At 43.9% G+C, this 24192-nt stretch overlaps 1 protein-coding gene across 1 annotated transcript in view; it reads left to right on the forward strand.

Annotated features, from left to right (window-relative positions):
• LOC136863628 (peroxisomal targeting signal 1 receptor) overlaps positions 1 to 23910 on the forward strand; it is a 282877-nt gene extending 258967 nt beyond the window's left edge. The window contains exon 7 of the mRNA XM_067139995.2: positions 23693 to 23910. Within this exon, the coding sequence (XP_066996096.2) occupies positions 23693 to 23910 (218 nt within the window). The remainder of the gene's footprint in view (positions 1 to 23692) is intronic.
• Positions 23911 to 24192: the final 282 nt, after the last annotated feature.

The following is a 24192-nucleotide window of genomic DNA, read 5'->3' on the forward strand; positions in this document are numbered from 1 at the left end:
GAAATATGAATGGGCAAAAATCCCTAAAGAATAGAATAGATTCCTTTTTGCTTTCTTGCCTGCGAGATGTGATGCCGTGATAGAAGCAAAATGCTATGCAACGAATTATTAGTTGCCACGGTCAGAAAATGAACACTTGTTTGATTGATTTTTCCACACGGTCTTTGTCAAAACATTTATGAGTTTTGAATTTCACTATTTAATTTTGTCACAAACAATATTCTACTCCCATCAGGTTAGCTTGTTTTGATGTATGTTTTTGTTATTCATATTTTATGTTATGTATTGTACACTTGCGATCAGAAGAATTTCCGATGGAAAGGGAAACGTAACGTTTGGGCGTAGATTTTGGCCAACTATGAGGATAAAGAAGAAACAAGCCAGACAACGTCACATGTTTTTGTCTTCCAAGAGGTGTGACTTGTTATTTCAGACACTCAGACGTCACTCCAGCTCCATTTTCTCGGAAACTGATGAAGTTGTTTCTACGATTAAACAATCTGGCTATACTGGCTTTTCCTAATCAAGGAAACAATTAACTGTAATTTAATTGTGAAGAAATGTCCACAATGTAATCCCGCCCCGATACATATGGTGAAATGAAATGGCGTATGGCTTTTAGTTCCGGGAGTGTCCGAGGACGTGTTCGGCTCGCCAGGTGCAGGTTTTTGATTTGACTCCCGTAGGCGACCTGCGCGTCGTGATGAGGATGAAATGATGATGAAGACGACACATACACGCAGCCCAGCGAATTTAACCAATGATGGTTAAAATTCCCGACCCTGCTGGGAATCTAACCCGGGGCCCCTGTGACGGAAGGCCAGCGCGCTAACCATTTAGCCATGGAGCCGGACATATCTGACAATAACTCCGTAGGAACGAATTTTCAAACACCCATGTGTCTCTGATTATCATAAGTATTTAATGCCAGGTTACTTTTACTTCGGTTGTTGATGATAAATTATGGCATCATGAATAATAATAATAATAATAATAATAATAATAATAATAATAATAATAATAATAATAATAATAATAATAATAATAATAATAATAATAATAATACACACTTTGGGAAATTAACTCACCAGTTATTTAAAATTCAACAGCTTTATAAAGGTGGAAAAATGTCATAATAAGACGGAATATTTATATATCACATGGCAATTCGTGAAAAGGAATCAAAAGAAGAGAAAAAGACTGACCTATTTAGCAGTTTACGCCTGTGAATAATTTCTGGATCTGTAATGTACACTGACTGACAGAGCAAATGCAACACCAAGAAGGAGTGGTCAGAACTTTATGCCAATTGCAGGGTAGACTGACGTCACTGAGGTATGCTCATGATGTGAAATGCGCCGCTGTGCTGCGCACGTAGCGAACGATAAATGGGACACGGCGTTGGCGAATGGCCCACTTCGTACCGCGATTTCTCAGCCGACAGTCATTGTAGAACGAGTTGTCGTGTGCCACAGGACACGTGTATAGCTAAGAATGCCAGGCCGCCGTCAACGGAGGCATTTCCAGCAGGCAGACGACTTTACGAGGGGTATGGTGATCGGGCTGAGAAGGGCAGGTTGGTCGCTTCGTCAAATCGCAGCCGATACCCATAGGGATGTGTCCACGGTGCAGCGCCTGTGGCGAAGATGGTTGGCGCAGGGACATGTGGCACGTGCGAGGGGTCCAGGCGCAGCCCGAGTGACGTCAGCACGCGAGGATCGGCGCATCCGCCGCCAAGCGGTGGCAGCCCCGCACGCCACGTCAACCGCCATTCTTCAGCATGTGCAAGACACCCTGGCTGTTCCAATATCGACCAGAACAATTTCCCGTCGATTGGTTGAAGGAGTCCTGCACTCCCGGCGTCCGCTCAGAAGACTACCATTGACTCCACAGCATAGACGTGCACGCCTGGCATGGTGCCGGGCTAGAGCGACTTGGATGAGGGAATGGCGGAACGTCGTGTTCTCCGATGAGTCACGCTTCTGTTCTGTCAGTGATAGTCACCGCAGACGAGTGTGGCGTCGGCGTGGAGAAAGGTCAAATCCGGCAGTAACTGTGGAGAGCCCTACCGCTAGACAACGCGGCATCATGGTTTGGGACGCTATTGCGTATGATTCCACGTCACCTCTAGTGCGTATTCAAGGCACGTTAAATGCCCACCGCTACGTGCAGCATGTGCTGTGGCCGGTGGCACTCCCGTACCTTCAGGGGCTGCCCAATGCTCTGTTTCAGCAGGATAATGCCCGACCACACACTGCTCGCATCTCCCAACAGGCTCTACGAGGTGTACAGATGCTTCCGTGGCCAGCGTACTCTCCGGATCTCTCACCAATCGAACACGTGTGGGATCTCATTGGACGCCGTTTGCAAACTCTGCCCCAGCCTCGTATGGGCGACCAACTGTGGCAAATGGTTGACAGAGAATGGAGAACCATCCCTCAGGACACCATCCGCACTCTTATTGACTCTGTACCTCGACGTGTTTCTGCGTGCATCGCCGCTCGCGGTGGTCCTACATCCTACTGAGTCGATGCCGTGCGCATTGTGTAACCTGCATATCGGTTTGAAATAAACATCAATTATTCGTCCGTGCCGTCTCTGTTTTTTCCCCAACTTTCATCCCTTACGAACCACTCCTTCTTGGTGTTGCATTTGCTCTGTCAGTCAGTGTATTTTCGGCAATATAGCAATAGCACAAAGCATCTTACCCATTCGAATACTAATCATGATCAGACTCGCATGAATACGGATATCTCATGTAATTCAATGTTTCCAAACTGCTAAAACATTGGAGTTGCATACAGACGTAGGGGTGCTTCAGTAGTCGGCGACTGTTGTAAGTTTTCAGTGCTTTTATCTACCGTCTTACTGCCATTCATTTTTACAGCCTGCGCGCAGGAGGAAAGTGGCGTGAGAAGACACGGACACAACCGACCGTATGAATAATGCATGAATAGTCATAGCTCTGCAACGAATTACACTCTCACCGTCGATCACTCAGTAGACACAGTTCGGTTTTGGATAAGAAAATGCCAGGAAGAGGGCACGGAGGACCTTAAAACTCGCAGAAAATCGCGGCAATCCAAGAAGACAACTAGAGAGCAAGGCAAACCTATTTTAGAAACCAGAAACGAAAATCCTTTCCTTCCAGCTACAGTGCTCACTAGAAACTTCGGCCAGCCGGTGAGTGTATCAACAGTCTGCCGGCGTCTTCATGCTGCTGGCATCCATCACCGAAGGCCTGCCAGACAGGGAGTCCTTACAACTGAGCACCGGGAATCACGTGTAAATTTTTGTCTTCAGTATCTTCCAGCCCCACAAGGCTTCTGGGAGTCTGTTAGATGGTGCGATGAGAAGGTATTTTCAACAGATGCCGATGGAAGGCTATCACTGTGGTGACCCGACAAGACGCGCTACCCTCCTCAACTAAGAGCCGAATTCATAGTCAGAACTTATATATAAATGGAACCCTTAAGTTATAAGGGATCACTTATAGTAAGTATTCACTTATATGAGTTTACATTTTATAGACAGCACTTAATATAGAGCACACTCATTGATACAGTATCACTGGAGATGTGGCAATGCTGTATATTATGTCCATGCTTCCCGGTTCGTGTAGTTCTGGCTACCGAATAGTGGGATGTTTTGTTTTTCGAAGGACATCCCGCGTACGCCTGCGAAATTTTTGAGGTTAAAAGATCGTCTATATTGGATTTAATTATCAGAATGGATAACAAAACAGCGAGCTGAGACGGCACCTGCAAGAACTTGTGTCGAAGTACAGTACATGCACATAATATAGAACAAGTAGACCGACGCAGTTTCTCATCAGAATATGAATGACGTGAGAAAAACTTTTTGTGGACAATGCAAACTACGAAAATGCCCAGAGTCTAATTTTCTTCTTTATAATATGTTTATAGTTATCGAGGCATTCGAACCTATACAAATATTCATCCAAATGTAGAATATCTAGCCTTACAAGGCTTTTAATGATTTGACAAATATATCCGTAGCCGTTACGTTGTAAAAGGCCTAATTACTTCCCCAATAAAATGTAATTAGGATGTTTTGATGTGCGATGCCATAATTTCAGAAACTTCTTATATATACCGGCAAACGATTGGTTGACCAACCTGATATAATTAGCACAAATCAACCTTAAAATAAATGGCAGTAGTGCAACACGTTCATTTTTCTTATATCTCAGTATAGTTCTTTACTATTCCATAGGCCTACAGTCTTGGTAACTTATGAACTTGTAACACATTTCCAGTTAATTAAGCGAAATACCGGTAATGATGATGGTGATGATAATAATATCAATAATAATAACCTGAAATTTAGAGGTGGCGTAAAATCTCAAAACAATATCTTCATTAATGGTGAGTTAGTGAGTCCTCTAGAGGTTATGTTCACTCTCGCAATCAAAGGAACAAGAATACTCATAACTCTAACTTTACCAAAACGAAACCTTCTTTAAATTGTTGGTGACATTACATTTTGACAGGATTTTCCATCTCTACTATGTGCACTGAAAGTATTCTGTGAATGAAATGCAACACATTCAGCAAAATCATCCTCCATCTTGCTGCAACATAAGTGAGTCACTTAGTGTGTGTGGGAAACCTGGCTTATAAGGGGCACTTATGTATAAGTGCTGTCTATGAATTCCGCCCTAAGGCACGGAGTTGAAGAATCAGCGTGGGCTTTTGGGATGGATGAGCGCCAGTAGAGTAGGAGAATTAGTAGAACTCTCATCTAGGATGAACTCCGAAGAATGTGCTCAGATTCTAGAAGAGTGTATGCTTCCTACTCTGCGAGTTCTCTGCCCCACGGAGGATATGCCTTTCATCCATCTAGTCCACGATAACAGCAGCGTGTTTACATCACACTCCAACAGAACGTGCTCGTTAGAACACCTGGAAGTGTCGGCATTGAACTGGCCCGCTGATGATTTCATGTGGCTATTTCTAGCCTAGTGCAGCCCTTGTAAGGCAGACCCTCCGAGGAGGGTGGGCGTCATCTGCCGTGCATAGGATACTGTGTGTTATTGTAGTGGAGGATAGTGTTGTGAGTGTGTGTTTGTGTGTGTGTGTGTTGCAGAGAAGTTGGGTACAGTACAAACACACAGTCTCCGAGCCAATGAAAATGCCTTAGGAATTCGAACCCAAGTTCAGACCTGAGGATGATTTTAAAGTTATTGGTTCCGTGATTCTTTCGTTCGTAATCGATTAACACATAGGCCCGGGGATATTTGTCCCTATTTTTGGTAGCGACCACATTATGACACTCTGTCCATCACCAAATGATGCTTGGGCTATTTGTTAAATTTGTTGACTGGAAACAAAAATAATCCAAACTTACGGCATGAACATTTGACTAAGAAACTTGACCTGACAAGATGACCACTAGCCCTGCTAAGCGAGACAACTCTTCAGCTCTTCTCTCCTCGCTGGGACTGATTGGAAATACTGCCCTTTCTTCACAGTTAACGGTGGACTGAGCAGCTCCGATGGTAGAGCACAAGTTGGCGGATTCTATCCACACTCCGTCTGGTTGTATTTGAATGTGCTTTCTCTTATTGGTAGATTTACTAGCACTCAAACAACTCCTGCGAGACTAAATTCCGGCACCTTGACGTCTACAAAAACTATAAAATTAGTTGGTGGGCCGTAAAACCAATACCATTATTCAAGGGTGGATTTCTGTGACCTAAACATGAGGAAATATGAATGCATTTAGGGCCCACAATAATACACAAATATAAACTATAAAACACAAAATAATACTTTATAACAAAATTAGCTACCCGGCCGGACTCCGCACGGGAGCAGTTATGAATTTAAGGTGATAGGCTAATATTAACAGAGGACTTATAAGATTTCCTTATATACGACATTGGTTGTTTTTTCCTCCAGTAGTGAACAACAAAATATTTCGTTTTGGTGTAACACGAGAAAGGGCAACGTAAAGCTGACCATGAGGAAGACATCCACTGAGATCAATTCCAGCCACTCCGTGTCCGACCCAACGCTTTGTTTACTCTCTTTCCAAAGCAGACTCTTACCAGAAACTGGACTCGTTTGAAATCAAAAGGCAAATCTGAAGGAATCATAGGAATTCTCGGTATTAAGACAGTTTCTCCCGTGCCATAGCCAGTTAAAACAGTAGCTTCAATCAAACAGTTTTTCAAAGCTATCACTACCAATCGCGTCCCATTGCATAACTTTAGCGGATGTAGATTACATAACAATATAGTAGGCACCACACTTTCAAAATGAGCTTGAGTGGTGGCAAGCAGGAAGGATGGAAATAATTTAGAAATTCTGTAGGGTAAAGAACAGCTTCTTCACTATCAACTCCTGTATTTACTGAGTAATAAACTTGATGATATAGATGATGATTCTCATAGGGAACCTGAAATATTTGTCCCGAAGGAGTAAATTTATAATACCAATATAAATGGTCCGTTATTGGACATTATAAATTTTCCAGCTAACTCATTCCTGGTTGCCAGCGCTCCGCCCCTGTGTGCCATGCTGGGCTCATCACTTGGTACTCAGCACACCCACCAAGACGCATGGCTAGTGCATACCGTGGAGGCCACTGCGTAGGCTACTTGGAGCCACCGGCAGTGCCAATGCACTATGAGAGACTTTGTCTCATTACCAAAAATTGATGCCTGCTTGGCCATCAGATGATATAGATGTTGATTCCCATAGGGAACCTGAAGTATTTGTCCCGAATGAGTAAATTTATAATACCAATATAAATGGTCCGTTATTGGACATTATAAATTTTCCACCGAGTTCGATAGCTGCAGTCACTTAAGTGCGGCCAGTATCCAGTATTCGAGAGATAGTAGGTTCGAACCCCACTGTCGGCAGCCCTGAAAATGGTTTTCCGTGGTTTCCCATTTTCACACCAGGCAAATGCTGGGACTGTACCTTAATTAAGGCCACGGCCGCTTCCTTCCACTCCTAGCCTTTTCCTGTCCCATCGTCGCCATAAGACCTATCTGTGTCGGTGCGACGTAAAGCAACTAGCAAAAATATACATTTTCCAGCTAACTCATTCCTGGTTGCCAGCATTTCGCCCCCGTGTGCCATGTTGGGCTCATCAGTTGAGCCTGGGCAGTGAATTTGGAGAAAACCAAGTCATTAACTTTCCCACCTTGTTTGTTCCTCGGTGATAATATCACTCTTTCTTTAAGCCATGAAAGCGATTTGTTAGATAAGTCCTGGATTTCAGGATAAACGCTATCAATCAGTTCTTGAATGTTCCTTACTAAAATACATAAATCATTATTACGGGTAATTATCCCTTCAATTTTCGATAGTTATCCATTTCCGACCTTCATTTAATATATCAGCAAAACCTCCAATTTTACGGTCGGATCCCCTTCCCGACATTAATCATATATGGAGGTATGTATTCACTATTGTGTGTCTCTCTGGTGGTTGGTAGTTTGGTGTGCTGTGTGTATTTGAGGCCGTGTATACTAAAACTAACTCAAACATCCAGTCCCAGAGCTAGAGGAATTAACTAGATGCAGCTAAAATTGTCGGCCCGACCGGTAATCGAACCCGGAACCATGTGAACCGAAGGCTGCTACGCTGCATTCAGCTCAGTCGATAGAGCGATGGCCTTCGTGCTCAAGTTGGCAGTTTCAATCCTGGTTTAGTCCGGTAATATTAGAAGGTGGTCAAATATGTCAGCCTCGGTCTGTAGAAATACGGACACGTAAAAGAACTCCTGTGGGACAAACTTTCGGCACCCCGGCGTCTCGGAAACCGTAAAAGTAGTTAGTGAGACGTAAAGCAATAACCAATCCTTTCCTATGATGCAGCCACTAATAGACCACTGTCGTAACAGTTGATTAATGCTATAAACAGATGGTCTGATTACGAGTCCAGGTCTGTTCGTGATAGTTCCTAGCTCTCGTAAGAGGTGGGAGGATGTCCATTCCAGACATGATCGCTCCCGAATTAGCTACAGCATATACCTCCCATGAAGACAGGCTTGCTTTAACCCAGGACGAGCAATCACGCAACTCAGCCTATTTTAAGCCATTAAGGGGAGAATCCCTTTCCAGAAATTATATGATTGTATTAAGGTTGCTGATGAAAAATTAGTCTCTCAGTGGTTTTAAAAATAGGGTTTAGCAGAATTCGCCACAATCTTTCCGTGCTCGGTAAATATTTAATACTTAGGTGATTTATTGATCACCTATTTGAATTGTACGCGGATGATTTATTGGTCACAATTAGAATGGGTCACATTGAATTCCTAACATTATTAATGAACAATAATTTAGTTAGTCACATAGTACATTTCTGATATTTTACTGTAACTCTCCTGCCATATTATGCCTAATAGCCGGCGTTAATTCAGAATGTTCCCTTTGCACTTATTCTTCTTTCTTTCTTAATCTGTTTACCCTCCAGGGTTGGTTATTCTTTCGGACTCGTTGAGGGATCCCACCTCTACCGCGTAAGGGCAGTGTCCTGGAGCGTGAGACTTTGGGTCGGGGACCAGTACTTCGCCCAGGCGACCTTACCTGCTATGCTGAACAGGGACCTAGTTGGGGGATGTGACTATCGGAAGGGATAGATAAGGAAGAAGGAAGGAAGCGGCCGTGGCCTTAAATTAGGTACCATCGCGGCATTCGCCTGGAGGAGAAGTGGGAAAACCGCGGTAAAACCACTTCTAAGATGGCTGAGGAGGGAATCGAAGCCCCCTCTACTCAGTTGACCTCCCGAGGCTGAGAAGACTCCGTTCCAGCCCTCGTACAAATTTTCTAATTTTGTGGCAGAGCCGGGAATCGAACCCGGGCCTCCGGTTGTGGCAGCTAATCACACTGACCTCCTTTGCATTTATACTGCTTGTAATTCTCGACGATATAAGAAATACGTGTGTCAGTCTCAGTATATTATTTCTTCGTAGTTTGAGAGTGCTCAGCAGAATAGTTGGAATGATCTGAAGTTCTCTTTAATATTCTTCTCCCATCATGCATCACTGTTACCTTCACCGAGTGAATCTCAACGCCGCACTGGCCCACTTTTGACGTTTCAGTGCTTGGTGGACATAAAACCATAACCATTAAATATTTTGGAAAGGAATATGAAAAAAGTACAATATGAAAGCTAAAAACGCTGATACTCAATGGGAAAAGGCAACATTTGTGGAATTTCCTTAAACCCGCCCTAACTGTGACGAATTGATATTCTGTGACGAATCTTAACTGTCTGTAATTGTATTTGTATGGAGAAACGTAATTGTTACGAAATGTAATTTTTTGCCGAATTGTAACTCTGATAAATTGTGAGGAGTTTCCCAGATCCCTTCAAAATATTACAGTTGGTTTTGTTCCAGAGCAGTATCAGCTGGTTACTTGGGATGGGTGAGCTAATTTGCCCCTTTTATTTACGCTTTAATGGAAGTAATAATAACAACAGAAGGAAGTACATTATTCTCCCGTACTGCACCACAAAGTCCAACCTCTGAATTTACCGATGCAAACTACCATCACGTTCCTGACAAGAACTAGAGCTCTGGTCAGTGTCAGGATTACTCATGGACTCAGGAAAATATGGATCCTAATCCTTTGTTGGCCACTCCCAAAATAGTTTTCAGTGGTTTCTAATTGAACACCGGTTGAATGATGGGACTGGTGCCTCTCTGAAGGGTTCGTCCAATCACTACTCAACCCCAGTTCCAAGTTTCAACTTCCTTTGTAGCTGAATGTATAAGGATAGGTGAAGGTAAAGAACCCGAACCAAACAAGTCCAAACCCTCAAGCCACAACAGCCCAGAAGGGTCATGGCCTACCAAGCGCACTGCACAGCCCGAAGGCCTGCAGATTATGAGGTGTCATGTGGTCAGGGCGATGAATTCTCTCGGCCGTTATACTTGGATGTATAGATTGGGGCCGCTATCTCACGGTCAGATAGCTCCTCAACCTCGAACCAGCCTTCAGATAAAGGTAAAAACCCCTGATCTGGCCGGGAATCGAACCCGGGGACTCCGGGTAAGCAGCTACCCCTACACCGCGATGCCGGCAGGTAAAGAACTCACGCTTTTGTTTTCGTACTTAATCACCAAAGTTACTCAAACATTCATTGCTGCGTAAAATACTGCTCGCACCTCCGTTTCCTAACAATAGACAGTGGTGTCCTGCTGGCTGAACCATTTCACCACGTCATCTTTGACTTGAACGTCCTTGGAAATTGTCTACCTGCATATGTTTATCAATGACGTTTGACTAAAATGACCCATTGCCTCTGGAATGGCCTGGTGCATGTCATTCGAGTTGACACCATTGGGTGACCTGCGCATCTGTGAGGATGGGGACCTAGCTAGGGTGAAATCTGACGCTGAAGGCGAAAAACACACACACGCGAGAGCACAGTCTCCGAGTCAGAGGAATTAAGTTTAAAATATCCGACCCGGCGGGAATCGAACCCTGGACGCCATGAACCCAAGGCCAGCATGCTAACTATTTATCTACGAAGGTGGACCAACGAAACTGTGGTTTGTGAACCTCGAGGTGGTGCAGTTCTTTTCATACACATGCCCAATAAAGGTGAGTTGCATGCACCTGTTTTAGCACGTACCAGCCCTTCTGTCATTCTTAAATCTCCAGGGTTGGTTTTTCCCTCGGACTCAGCGAAGGATCCCACCTCTACCGTCTCAAGGGCAGTGTTCTGGAGCTACAGACTCTGGGTCGGGGATACAACTGGGGATAATGACCAGTACCTCGCCCAGGCGGCCTCACCTGCTATGCTGAACAGGGGCCTTGCGGGGGATGGGAAGATTGGAAGGGATAGACAAGTAAGAGGGAAGAAAGCGGCCGTGGCTTTAAGTTAGGTACCATTCCGGCATTTGCCTGGAAGAGAAGTGTAAAGTCCACGGAAAACCACTTCCAGGATGGCTGAGGTGGGAATCGAACCCACCTCTACTCAGTTGACCTCCCGAGGCTGAGTGAACTCCGTTCAAGTCCTCGTACCACTTTTCAAATTTCGTAGCAGAGCCGGGAATCGAACCCGGGCCTCCGGATTTGGCAGCTAATCACTCTAATCGCTAAACCACAGAGGCGGACTCTCATTCGTCAAAGTACAACATTTGTGCATCTATCGGGCGGTGCAACGTCATATGACGGAAGTGGGCTATAACCGGTTGAATACGTTCCAGTTTTCGGCAGAACTGTCAAACGGTGTGTGTCCATAGCGCAGAGAGAATTCAAAGTATGATTGGCGGTCGTACCAAATGAAGTTCGTTCTGAACGTCCGATACTGACAACTCATCTTGCAAGGAAATCACTGATGTACCATTCTAATTCAACTGCTGCTTTGACGAATATTAGCACGTTATCTAATGTAGCCGACACTGTTTACCATAGCACGCCTAGCGCGCACATTGCCCTCTTTACGGCAAACCATTGTACGATTGCCAAGCTGCAGTGGTGCACTGCACAACGTGACTGAAAGTACACGGTGTTTACTAATTAATGTCTTCCTCCCGGACTGTGGAGGAGGACAGGAGCATTTAAAGGGGAAGGGCGCCTATATGCAAGTTCAGAACAGGCCAATAAAAATTTTTAAAAAATAAAATAAACTTAGCAGATCGAAAATATAACATTTTTATTGCATTGTGGGCTGACGATATGAAGCACCACGTTCTTGAACTAACCTCCGAAGCGACTTTTGGAGACAAAGTTGCACTCTGAGCGAGTTGGCCGTGCGGTCAGGGGCACGCAGCTGTCAGCTTGCATTCGGAAGATAGTGGGTTTGAACCCCACTGTCGGCAGCCTTGAAGATGGTTTTCCGGGTTTTCCCATTTTCGCACCAGACAAATTAAGGTCATGGCAACATCCTTCCCACTGCTAGCCCTTTCGTATCCCATTGTCGCCATAAGACCTATCTGTGTCAGTGCGACGTAAAGCAGATTGTATAATATTTGAAATGTCTATGCAATTATGATTGAAAAAATAAGTTGCATGCAAATAAAATATATACATAGTAGTCATAGATTAATTGAACAATACATTATAAACTATGATCAAAAATAAAGCTTGCCAACAATTAGCACAATGATGTTTTAATTTTATGGAAGGCTATACGTGTGCGGACTTAAGTTGATACATAAATAAACATATAACCTACGTAGACATTATGTCAAAGAATGCTACTATCTTACTTTCGACGAAATAAAAATACACTTCTAAGGGCCAGAGTTATATCCTTTCACGATTTAAAGAGGCATCTACACGCAAAGTATCGCTTACAACCATTAACACATTTCAGCCAAAAACAGGCTTCTGCCCTTTCTTAAATAACCAATTTATATGTATAAAATATTGAGTAGGAACTCGCCTTTAACTCTCCAAGTTGTCATCTCAATGTTCCTTCCTGTTGCAGTTCGGCTCTATGGCTAAATGGTTAGCGTGCTGGCCTTTGCTCCAATGGGTCCCGGGTTCGATTCCCGGCCGGGTTGGGGATTTTAACCTTAATTGGCTAATTCCACTGGCTCGGGGGCTGGGCGTATGTGCGTATTCTGCATTAGAAATCATCCTAGGCAGGGCCCTCATCTTCACAGACAAGCAGGCCGCCTAATAGGCCATCTACGAGAAAAAGAACCGCACCAGGCCTCTCCGGAGGCCACACCCCATTATTATTTCCTGTTGCAGTTTACGACAACTAACTTTTTAAAGTTGTCACAGTTAGTAATTTCGTGTTGTTTCTCAAGATATATTTATGGAGTGAAAAGCTGCTTCCCACTTTACATGATATAATTTAAATTACATTTGCCTGATAAAGCGTCTATAATTTCACAGATTAGTCCATATCCCAGAGTTTTAGAACTGACATAGTTTATTTTTTCCTTTACTACTTAACAGACGCGTCCCGGAACTGATGTAAATTTAGTAACGGTGGTTTAGATTGAATTTGGCGAATCACAGGGGTTCCGACAATAATAATAGTGACATTCTTCGACTTAATGTCAACGTAGAGTAGACATCTGGCACTTTGCACTGTGTATACCTTTCAATAAATTTCCGAAGATTAGGGTTGGCAAGTTTCCAAAACAGAATGTCTGCCACTCAAAAGCTTTAAACAAATTAAATTAATACCGTGAAAAACTGTTACCGGGAAAGTCACCAAGCAATTTTTGACCGGGGTCGCGTTGTATCGATTTAATATTGATATTTTCTTTGTGTTTAGCGGTATTGTTGGCCCCGCGGTCCGGGTCGCCCAACTGTGTTTGAGAGATGGTAGATTTGAATCCCATCGTTTACAACCGCGATCACAAGAATTCCGGGTGGAAAAGGAAACAGGTAACGTTTGGGCGAAGATTTTGGCCAACCTTGAGGATGAAGGAGAAGTAACCAAGGCTACGTCACATATGTTCGTCTTCCAGGAGGTGTGGCTTGCCACGTTGCGCATTCAGAGGCCACTCTCAACCCCATTTTTTCGGGAACTGATTAAGATGTTTCTATGGTTAACCATCCTGGCTATACTAGTTTTTCCTATTCAAGGAAAACAATTAATTAACTGTAATTTAATTGCGATGAAGTGTGCACGATGTAATCCCACCCCAAATGTGGCATTTAATTGTCTCATCAGCGCTGACAATAAATAACTTTATAGGAACAGTTTCCAAACGCCCTTGTGTCTCTGATAATCATAATTATTTAATGCCGGGTTATTGTTACTTTGGTTTTTTAAGATAACAATGATTATTATTATTATTGGTAGTAGTATTTAACAGGGCCTATATTTACGAAAATATAGGTCATTATTTCTTACAGTGGTTGAGCGCGATGCCATTTGATAATGAAGTCATAGTCGAGACCGCTAACATTTCAGCCAGTCCTCGCATACAAGAATTACAAAGAAACTGGAGAATTTGACCCTCAATGAGTTGACATACACATTACGTCTGTTGCCTTGAAGGAGGAGTGTGGTTCCTCCCTTCTAGTGATGGGACATTCGATTCATTTTACTGAATCGATTCATTTGATTCCGTTCACGTTACTGAATCGATACAGTGATCCGATTCACGGCTCATTGGTCACCGCTCCTACTGCATCTGTGTAGTATGTGCTGGTAAGACAGCAGCAACAGCATTCAGTGCTCGCAGCTGCCATCTGGTCTTCATACTATGAACTCCTTTCTTAGAAAAAAATGCTAGTTACTCTAATACATCGAAGGTTTCCGGCGACGCAGGGTGGGAAAGGTTAGGATTAGGAAGGTAGTAGCCATGGCCTGAATTAAGGTACAGTCCCAGCATTTCCTGGTGTGAAAATGGGGTAACTACGGAAAACCATCTTAACGGCTGCCGACGGTGGGATTCGAACCCACCATCCCCCGAATGCAAGCGCATAGCCACGCGATATTAACCGCACGACAACTCGCTCAGTCATTTTTGAAAATATGTATTTTTCTATCAGCTGAGGATTTTTTAAATCGTCATATTTTGTATAGGCTACCCGAGATGTACAGTAGCCCGCTGGTTTTCTGATTCAACATACTGTTATTGCGTCTGTCCACATATGATTGAAGTCTTGTGCAACGATGTGACATATGAACTGAGAAAATACTGAGCCGTTCTTCCCAATATAAAACAGGTACTTTTGAGTAGTCATGAGCATGACTCATGGTCATAGGGCAGGCTAGAGTCGAGTTTAATTGTCAAATGTCAACTAAGTTATAATACTAAGATTCATTAAACTAATAAATAGTATAACCTAATAGCCTACCTACTTACTAGCTACTTCAGAATTATGTTGTGACTACCTTTTTAACACTGCAAATAAATCCGTCTATTATTTAAACCTTCCTGTAAGAAGAGGACAGTGAATGCAAATGGGTATTATTTTCAAATGAGCTGAGCTCGAGAGTCCATTATAGCATACGATTCTTTCAGTGTAGCATGGCTCACTGTATGTCTCGCTGCAGTGACCCGATAAGGAGCCGTGCGTATCTTGTGTCTCACTGAGCCGGCTCGTTCACGATTCTTTCCGTGTGCCATGGCTCACTGTATGTCTCGCTGCAGCGGAAGCTCGGCTCTCCGCGTGTCCAGTGAGCCGATAAGGAGCCGAGTGTATCATGTGTCTCACTGAGCCGCGCTCGTTCACGATTTTTTCGATGTGCCATGATTCACTGTCTCGCTGCAGCGGAAGCTCGGCTCTCCGCGTGTCCAGTGAGCCGATAAGGAGCCGTGTGTATCATGTGTCTCACTGAGCCGCGCTCGTTCACTATTCGTTCGATGTGCCATGATTCACTGTATCGCTGCAGCGGAAGCTCGGCTCACCGTCAACGTCCAGTGAGTGCGCCACTCAGCACTGTCCGCTGGGAGTAAGCTGAATCGTGTGCCGTGAGCTCGCCGTTTCTGTGAATCGATTTACTCGGACACTTGAATGAATCGATACACTGCTTCGAATCATGCATTCAGTAGCCAACACTACTCCCTTCATTCTCCTCTCCCTTCATTGTCGAGCCAGTGGGACATGTGGGCAGGCGGAGAAGCAAGTACCTTCCCCTCCGCGTGTGTTTCGTTCATGCTCGATATCCTCGTACTTCGTATTCTCCACACCCCGTCACTCTTCAGATGCGTGCATTTGTTAACACGTCTAATGGTTGTGACCAATGAGAGTGTGTGTAAGCAGGTACTGGGTGGTTCTGAGGGCTGTACTGTTTTCTTGCCTGAAATGAATACTTTTGGACACGAGATGCCAAAGATTTCGAGTGTACCTTAATTCAAACCACGACCGCCACCTTTCCAGGCCCTGCATTTCTGATCATTGCGTCGCCGATAACTTTCGATGTGCTAGTGCGACGTTAAACCTTTAGCAAAGAAAAACAAAAATCAGCACGTAACGTATAAATTTTCGACAGCGCCTAACTGTCAGGAATAATTTTTGAAGTACTGTAGCAGAAGGTAACTCACCAGTTATCATTATCATATAAATAAAATATTAGGAGGTCCATTGTCTGTAATGTCACTTATTTCGCCAAATTTTGATAGATTTATTCGCTTCAGGTCAATTCAAGATCGTATCAGCAGTTTTTAGTTTTCATGTCTGTTCGTCTGTGTGTTTGTTTGTTCCACTTTTATGGGTAAACGGCTGAATAGATCTCGACAATGCTTCATATTTACAGTCTACTCGTCCAGGAGCAGGTTTCGATATGCATATCGTTTAAAAATCACTGAATATACTGGGTATTTATAGGAAGACCAGAAGATATATTTTTTAAAATTTTGTCTTACACTATTGAATATATATCGACCAATCTTCATATTTAGAGTTTGCTCATCCAGGAGCAGCTTCCAATATGCACATCATTTAAAAATCAGTTAACAGGCTGGGGGTTTATACGAAGACTATAAGATATTTTCCCTTTTCTCTCACACTATTTATTATATGTAAAATCTGTAGACTATATGTGAAACGCCCCTTCGTTTTAAATAATTTTTGTTATGGTCATAATTTCTCTTACTCTTCAAATAACGGAGACAATTACTATTTTCTACGAGCTTCATGCTCTACAGCCAGTGATGGACTCCCTCGCAGACCTACAGTTATTTGAAGGATCCATAACAGGAGAATATCAGAGGATGCATAATATTTCTCTCAGCTTTAATATTACCCCTACCTAATGTATCTGAACACCGAGGTAACATGAGGTAAAAATTTTCCCTTTGGTGTCAGTGTTTCTGTCTATCTATCTGTCTGTCTGTCTCGTTAACTATCTGTTTGTATATTCCTAAAAGTGGAGAACGGCAGGACTTACTTCTACCAACCTACGTATTTGGATTCTTTTTTTTTGCTAGTTGCCTTAAGTCGCACTCACACAGATAGGTCTTATGGCGACGATGGGATAGGAAAGGCATAGGAGTTGGAAAGAAGCGGCCGTGGCCTTAATTAAGGTACAGCGCCAGCATTTGCTTGGTGTGAAAATGGGAAACAATGGAAAACCATCTTCAGGCTGCCGACAGTGGGATTCGAACCCACTATCTCCCGGATGCAAGCTCACAGCCGCTTGCCCCTGACCGCACGGCCAACTCGGCCGGTATATTTGGATTCTACTCACTCAGGATTGTGTTATCATGTGCATATGATGTCATGTCAATGACACGGAGTTGGTGTTTATAGAAGATTATTCTTAAATATTTTCGTTAACATTCGGTATATCAAAAGACTGTATACAACAAACGTTTGAGAATATGTCATTTCTGTTCCTTTATGCCATTGGCGTATTTATCTTCTTCTTCTTCTTCTTAATCTGTTTACACTCCAGGGTCGGTTTTTCCCTCGGACTCGGCGAGGGATCCCACCTCTACCGCTTCAAGGGCAGTGTCTTGGAGCTTCAGACTTTGGGTCGGGGGATACAACTGAGGAGAACGACCAGTACCTCGCCCAGGCGGCCTCACCTGCTATGCTGAACAGGGGCCTTGTGGAGGGATGGGAAGTATGGATGGGACAGGCAAGGAAGGGGGAAGGAAGCGGCCGTGGCCTTAAGTTAGGTACCATCCCGGCATTTGCCTAGAGGAGAAGTGGGATACCACGGAAAACCACTTCCAGGATGGCTGAGGTGGGAATCGAACCCACCTCTACTCAGTTGACCTTCCGAGGCTGAGTGGACCCCGTTCCGACCCTCGTACCACTTTTCAAATTTCGTGGCAGAGCCGGGAATCGAACCCGGACCTCCGGGGGTGGCAGCTAATCACGCTAACCACTACACCACAGAGGCGGACTGTGTTATCTTACGATGGATAATAACGCAGATGATTACGAAAAGTAGGATTTTTATCCCAAGTCTCGTGGGACATGTGCATGTCACTTCAAGGTGGTTAACGGGAAAAACTAAAGAGCCATTTTACTCTTCTCGAAAGGACAGATGTTAAGGGAAGTATCATCAATACCAGAGCGCCACGACAGTGCTCAGGGATAGAATATGCAACCTGAGGACCACGGGGAATATCACACGACTTCGGACCAGGAACGATACCGTACAATAACTCGTCATTATTCTCTCGCGACTTTGTTAAGCTTCATCACATTTCACGTTACTGCCAAGCTCTTTCGCCGACGCATTAAACGTGTGATTAGAGCCATGTTACTTCGCATGATTTCCTGAAGGTAAAATGTAATACACACAGTTCTATTGACACATTCGAACGTGCCATATATTTCATATTGGACGTAAGTCATGTGTTGCAATATGTCACTGCCTCCTTTCGCTTAGAAATCCATGTTTTCATTTAAAACTAACATTTAAAAAAACTTTTATCTTATAAATTGCGCTGATAATTATAAATGAAAATACGGTTGCATTATTAACGTTGTATGCTCTTTTGCTGGCAAGTCCTAGTATTTACAGTGCATTATGTCTTCTGGCGTACGCTATAATTAATTTGTTACTTTCATTGGCCTGTCTCAGTCTCATCCTTGGCTTTCAGAACATTAAAATGACCGAGTAATGCCATTCCTTATGCAGCCACTCCCTGCTACGAATGTTCTGAAAATGTTGCTTATAGGGTCGGTTGATGCAGGCATTTCAATGGGCTGGCAGACTGAGATTTAATATCAACTTCTAGCCCATTGAGGAAAGCATCGGAAAACTACTTCACTTCTCATTTCCCTAGTACGCCTCTTCAGTGACGCCTGGGCCACATATATAACGGCTGATAGTCGAGCTGTTGAGGCCCAAACCAATCTCAGGACTCAGCACTCAAGATACACACATGGACCGTCTAAGCTGTAAGAAGGATTAGATGGTGTGCAATGTATTTGTTGTAAAATAAAGCAGTTAGTACCTCTCGGCATTTTCCACGGGCAAAATTTAATACCGTAGCGTTTTCAACGTTTAAGAAAATAACGTATTGGGTATGTGTGTATGGGCATGCTGTATTTGGAGTTAGTCCCTGTTATAGATAACTAACTAACAAATTGAAAAATAAGAGTAGGTGAATCTTTATCAGACCCTGTAATAATTAAGAGGGGAATTCCTCAACGCTGTATTACTGGACCTTTATGTTTTCTTATATATAACAATGATATGAGTAAAGAAGTGGAATCAGAGATAAGACTTTTTGCAGATAATGTTATCCTGTAAAATAAATTTCCAATTCCTTTTCAGTCATTTAAGAAAAGGCCAGGAAAACAACAGATAGGGAATCCGTCACCTGGGTGACTGCACTAAATGCAGATCAGTAGTGACTGATTAATAAGCTTCATTTTAGAGGCGGATGGTGAAAGTGAATAATTTTACCTACAGTAAGTTATCTTCGCTTCCTGGAGTTCTACAAAATAAGAGAAGCTTAAAATTCTCCCCGTAGTCATCTACCAGATTGTACGGCGACTTTCAAATTCTTCACAGACCTGTTTCCATCCACTGTGACCTGTTGTTCAAAGTGCAAGAAAGGTCTGCAACATGCATGGAACTTATGAAGCGAAAAGTAAACGATATCTCCCACTTCTTAGATAGGATTATTGTCTTTGCATGTCCATAGAAACATTGAGATACCTTATCACCGGCCAGGGTCACCATTCACTTACTGGACCGCTCTACGGCCCGCGATTGTTGCACGTTTTCAACTTCCGTTTACTATAAAAGCAGCTGCCATTTAGAAGTCACCACATTGAAGCACACCACCACTCAACATGTACAAGCTGGTGAGTTTGAAATACCCCAAATTATGTTTTAGATCGTGTTCTTATTGTCTATGGGTCCGTGAGTACAATTTCGGAAACAAGAATAATCGTTCGTTATATAAAGGTTGCCATTTTCACTGTCAATTCATCGAAGTTTGGTGGTTCCCACCATAAAATATGGCTCAACTCTTTGCAATTTTCTCATGCTTCTTTCACATTCAGCTCGTCAATATCCTTGTATCAGTTAAGATATTAAGCCAATAAGTATCTGCAATACATTTCTATAATTTATTACAAAAAGAGTACACACTTTTAAATGATATGATTTTTGAACATACTCACTCTGCTTTTCAATGCACATGATCCACCGTTTCACAAGTTTTCTGATACCCTCTGCAAAAAAAATTTTTTCGTTGCACAGCAAGTCACGTATGCACCGCTTCCTTCACTTGTTGATCGGAACTGAATCGACGGCTACTTAGAGCATCTTTAAGTGGGCCAAACGGACGGTAATTCAACGGGACTGCACGCAGGATTCTCCAACACCTCGAAACGCAGCATCTGAAGAATTTGAGCGGTGTGGGCGGCGGTATGTGGACGCGCATTGTCATGCAACTAAAGAACTCCTTCCGACAATCGACCTCTGCGTTTGTTGCGAATTGCAGGTTTGAGCTTGTTTACCAGTGTATCACTGTAACGTTCACTGTTTACTGTTTCCCACATTTCCTGGTAATGTTCCAGGATTGAACTTTGAGAGCCCCAAAATACTATGAGCATCACTTTTCCTGCAGAAGTTTCACTCTTGAATTTATTTTTCACTGGGGATCCTAGATTCTTCCATTCCGTGCTCTAACGTTTGCTCTCTGGTTCGAAGTGGTGAACCCATGTTTCATCTCCAGTGATGATACGTTTCAGAAAGGTTTCACCTTCGTTAGCATAACGGTCTAGTAGGTGTTGACAGATGATCACACGATTGCGCTTCTGCTCTTCATTGAGTTTTTTTGGAAACCGTCTCGAACAGACACTGTGAAAGTTATGCACGATTTCATACATACGTAGTACAGTCATTAAGTTCTGAGACTTGACGCCTGGAGGATAGGCAACTGCACGATCCTGTATGGTGCACACGATGCCGCATTACACGGCGTACACCTACACAGAACATATCCACCCTCAATATAGTCGCCGTTGGCCGATAACCACTTAAACAGAACCACATCCACCCTCAAAATTGTCACCGTTGGCCGTTATGCACATTTGCCAACGTTGGTATAACTGCTGGAAGTACCGCGAAAGCAGTTGGCAGGAAGGTCCCGTATGGCTTCTCTTGTGGCCGTCATGACCTCTTCGGACGACTGAAATCTGCGCTCACGTAAGAGTGCTTTCAGTCGAGGAAAGAGAAAAAATGGCATGGCGTGAGATCAGGTGAGTACGGAGGGTGTGGCAAAAGTGTCACCTGTTGCCTTGCAAGTTCCTCTTGGACAAGGACAGAGTGATGTGCAGAGGCGTTGCCATGTAGCAATAGCCAATTTTTTGTACGCCAAAGCCCAAGTCGCTTATGGCGAATTGCACCGCGTAAACGGCCAAGGATCTCCTTGTAGCGGGTTTTGTTTACCGTTGCACCGTCTGGGAGGATTCCATGTGAACGATTCTGTTTGAATCAAAAAACAGTTCCAGCATCACCTTGCCTTTTGAACTATCTTGCCGTGGTCTTTTTCTGTCGTTGTGATGATGGCGTTTTCCAGGTGGCGGATTGTCGTTTCAGTTGCGGGTCGTAAAGGAAACACCAAGTTTCGTCTCCAGTTATCCGGTTGAGAAACGTCGGATCATCGTCAGCACTTCTGATGAGGTCACCACAAATATTCATGCGATCATCACGTTGGTCTTGCAACAGGATTCGTGGCACACTATGCTGTGTAACAGGAGGCACGTCGAGGTCATCCGTCAGAATTTTGTGGCAAGTACCATTTCTGACCCCTATTGCTGCTGCGAGTTCGTTTACCGATTGGGAGCAGTTAGCACGCACCAACGTTGCAAGTTCTTGGATCTTTCGTTCCGTTCGAACTGTTTGTGACCCAGCTCGATAGCTGCAGTCGTTTAAGTGCGGCCACTATCCAGTAATCTGGAGATAGTGGGTTAGAGCCCCACTGTCGGCAGCCCTGAAGATGGTTTTCCGTGGTTTCCCATTTTCACACCAGGCAAATGCCGGGGGTGTACCTTAATTAAGGCCACGGCCGCTTCCTTCCAATTCCTAGGCCTTTCCCCTCCCATCGTCGCCATAAGACCTATCTGTGTCGGTGCGACGCACAAAAAATACTGTTTGTGGCCGACCAGTACGCACATCATCTTCCAAACTGTCCCGACCTTTCACAAAATGTCGGTACCACCTAAACACAACACTGAGACTGAATGCGTCCTCACCGTAAACCTGCTGCAACATTTCAAACGTTTCGGCAGCGGTTTTGCCTAATTTCTCGCAGAACTTGATGTTTGCCCGTTGCTCAAACTGTGACATGTCAAAGTCCGACTGGCGCATTCAAATCACCGTCATAACAACGACCGTACGTCTGCTTCCAGTGCATGCACTCAACTGTCTCTTGCAGGAACGAGAGACTAACTGACGTGGTACCATACCACGATGCCACCTATGCGCTATAGTGCCCCACAGCGCCATCATGTGCTCAGTCTCAGAACTTAATGACTGTACTACGTAGAACCATGGCTAATTTGCGTATGGTTTGCCACGTCATCGGCAGTCACTCGTCTGTTATTCAGGATCATATCATGCACTTGATAAATATTGGCATCAGTTACGGCTGCAGATGGATGCCCGGATCTTTCCCCATCCTACACGCTCGTACGACCTCTTTTGAACCGACCATTCCACTGGTTAATACTTCGCTGTGGCGAAGCGTTGTCCCCGCATTGTGCTAAAAGTCTTCTAGGTCGGTTGATGCAGAGTGGGTTGTTGTCCCACAAGCTCTGTACTCTGACCGGCCAACCGAGCAGAGGAGAGGTGGTCACGGCTCTACCGTGGCTCTACGCCTCTGCATTCGGGAGACGGGCCTGGGGCACAGTGCTGCATTTCTCGCCTGGCCTCGCTCGCCGGCTGTCCTGAGAATGGTTTTCTGTGCTTTTCCATTTTCCTGCACTAAGGCGAATGCCGGGACAGTTCGTAGTATAGGCCACGGCCGCCCACCCCTCTCACCTTCTTCACAAATCTCCTTCAGCGTAACAAATCTCCCGGCCTGAGAGACGGCGTAACCGTCTAAGAGAGGCCCGCCTGCCCCTTCAGGGAAGGAATGAAAACGTTTCGTAGTAGTAGTAAAGTCTTCTATGAATGTCCGCTCCTGGTACACCCTCAGACCACAAAGAACGGTTTACGGAACGCTGTTCTTCCTTGGTGCAAACAGACAGTGGCGCGGCCATCTTTACGTCGCAATAGCGCAAGTTGTACTGATCTGATAACACTGAAAAACCACAGACGTAGACAACGGTGTCATTAGCGGCTGGTTAGAACACAACGCCAAAGAGCCACCCTAAAGGCAATTAGAGCAAAATTGCAGATGCTTATTGACCTGCCTATGTATATAACGGTAGTCACAAACAATTCAGCCATTGCACACCTTAATATGAGACATCAGTTATAGGTAAACGAATTTTCCGGGAGATTTTGAAAATGTATATAGTAGTATAAATAAATAAATAAATAAATAAATAAATAAATAAATAAATAAATAAATAAATAAATAAATAAATAAATAAATAAATGCATAAATAAACATTCTTTTCTATCAAGTGTTAGTTGAGGACATTGAACAAGACTGCTCATGTGCTATTGAATCTCACGGCACCGGCAAGTCATGTAAGGCAAAATCTTATGAAAAATGTGTAAAAGACCTAGGGCAGTGGGATATCAGTACGAAAAACAGATTTAAGGTTTATCCAATCCTTATCATTCAATTAAATTCACTCATGTATATTAATTTATAACCGCAAAAACTCACACTGTGTTCTTTGTTACAGGTAGTTCTCGCCCTCGTGCTGGTCGCTGTGTCTGCAGGCCACACCGAGCATGGCCCCGTCTCCACGTCCTACGTCAGGTTCCAGCAGGTTGTCCACAACCCTGTGCCCGTGATCGTGCCCGCCGCACCAGTGGCTGTCGCTGTTACTGCTCCTCACGGCCATGGCCATGGACCGTTATGAACACATCATGGATAAACATGACTTCCTTACTTTATTAACTCGGCTCTTTGTGTATATGATGCTTTAGCCACTTCCTGTCTGTTACAAATTTAACTTGGAATACATTATTTTATTTACATTAACGTTCTTTCATTATGATTTGATTGATTCCCTCACATGAATCCTCTGCTATGGACTGTGCTGTCTAACAGTAGATAGTTTCTGACTAGTATTACGTATGACCGAGTATACCGACCACAGATTACATTACATAGTTTGACGGTCGGCTATACCGGGACAAGAACTCTGTGAAGCGGTATTGTGTACTACATCTCAGTATA

This window comes from Anabrus simplex, chromosome 2 (genome assembly GCF_040414725.1).
Source record: "Anabrus simplex isolate iqAnaSimp1 chromosome 2, ASM4041472v1, whole genome shotgun sequence".
Classification (NCBI taxonomy): Eukaryota; Metazoa; Arthropoda; class Insecta; order Orthoptera; family Tettigoniidae; genus Anabrus; species Anabrus simplex.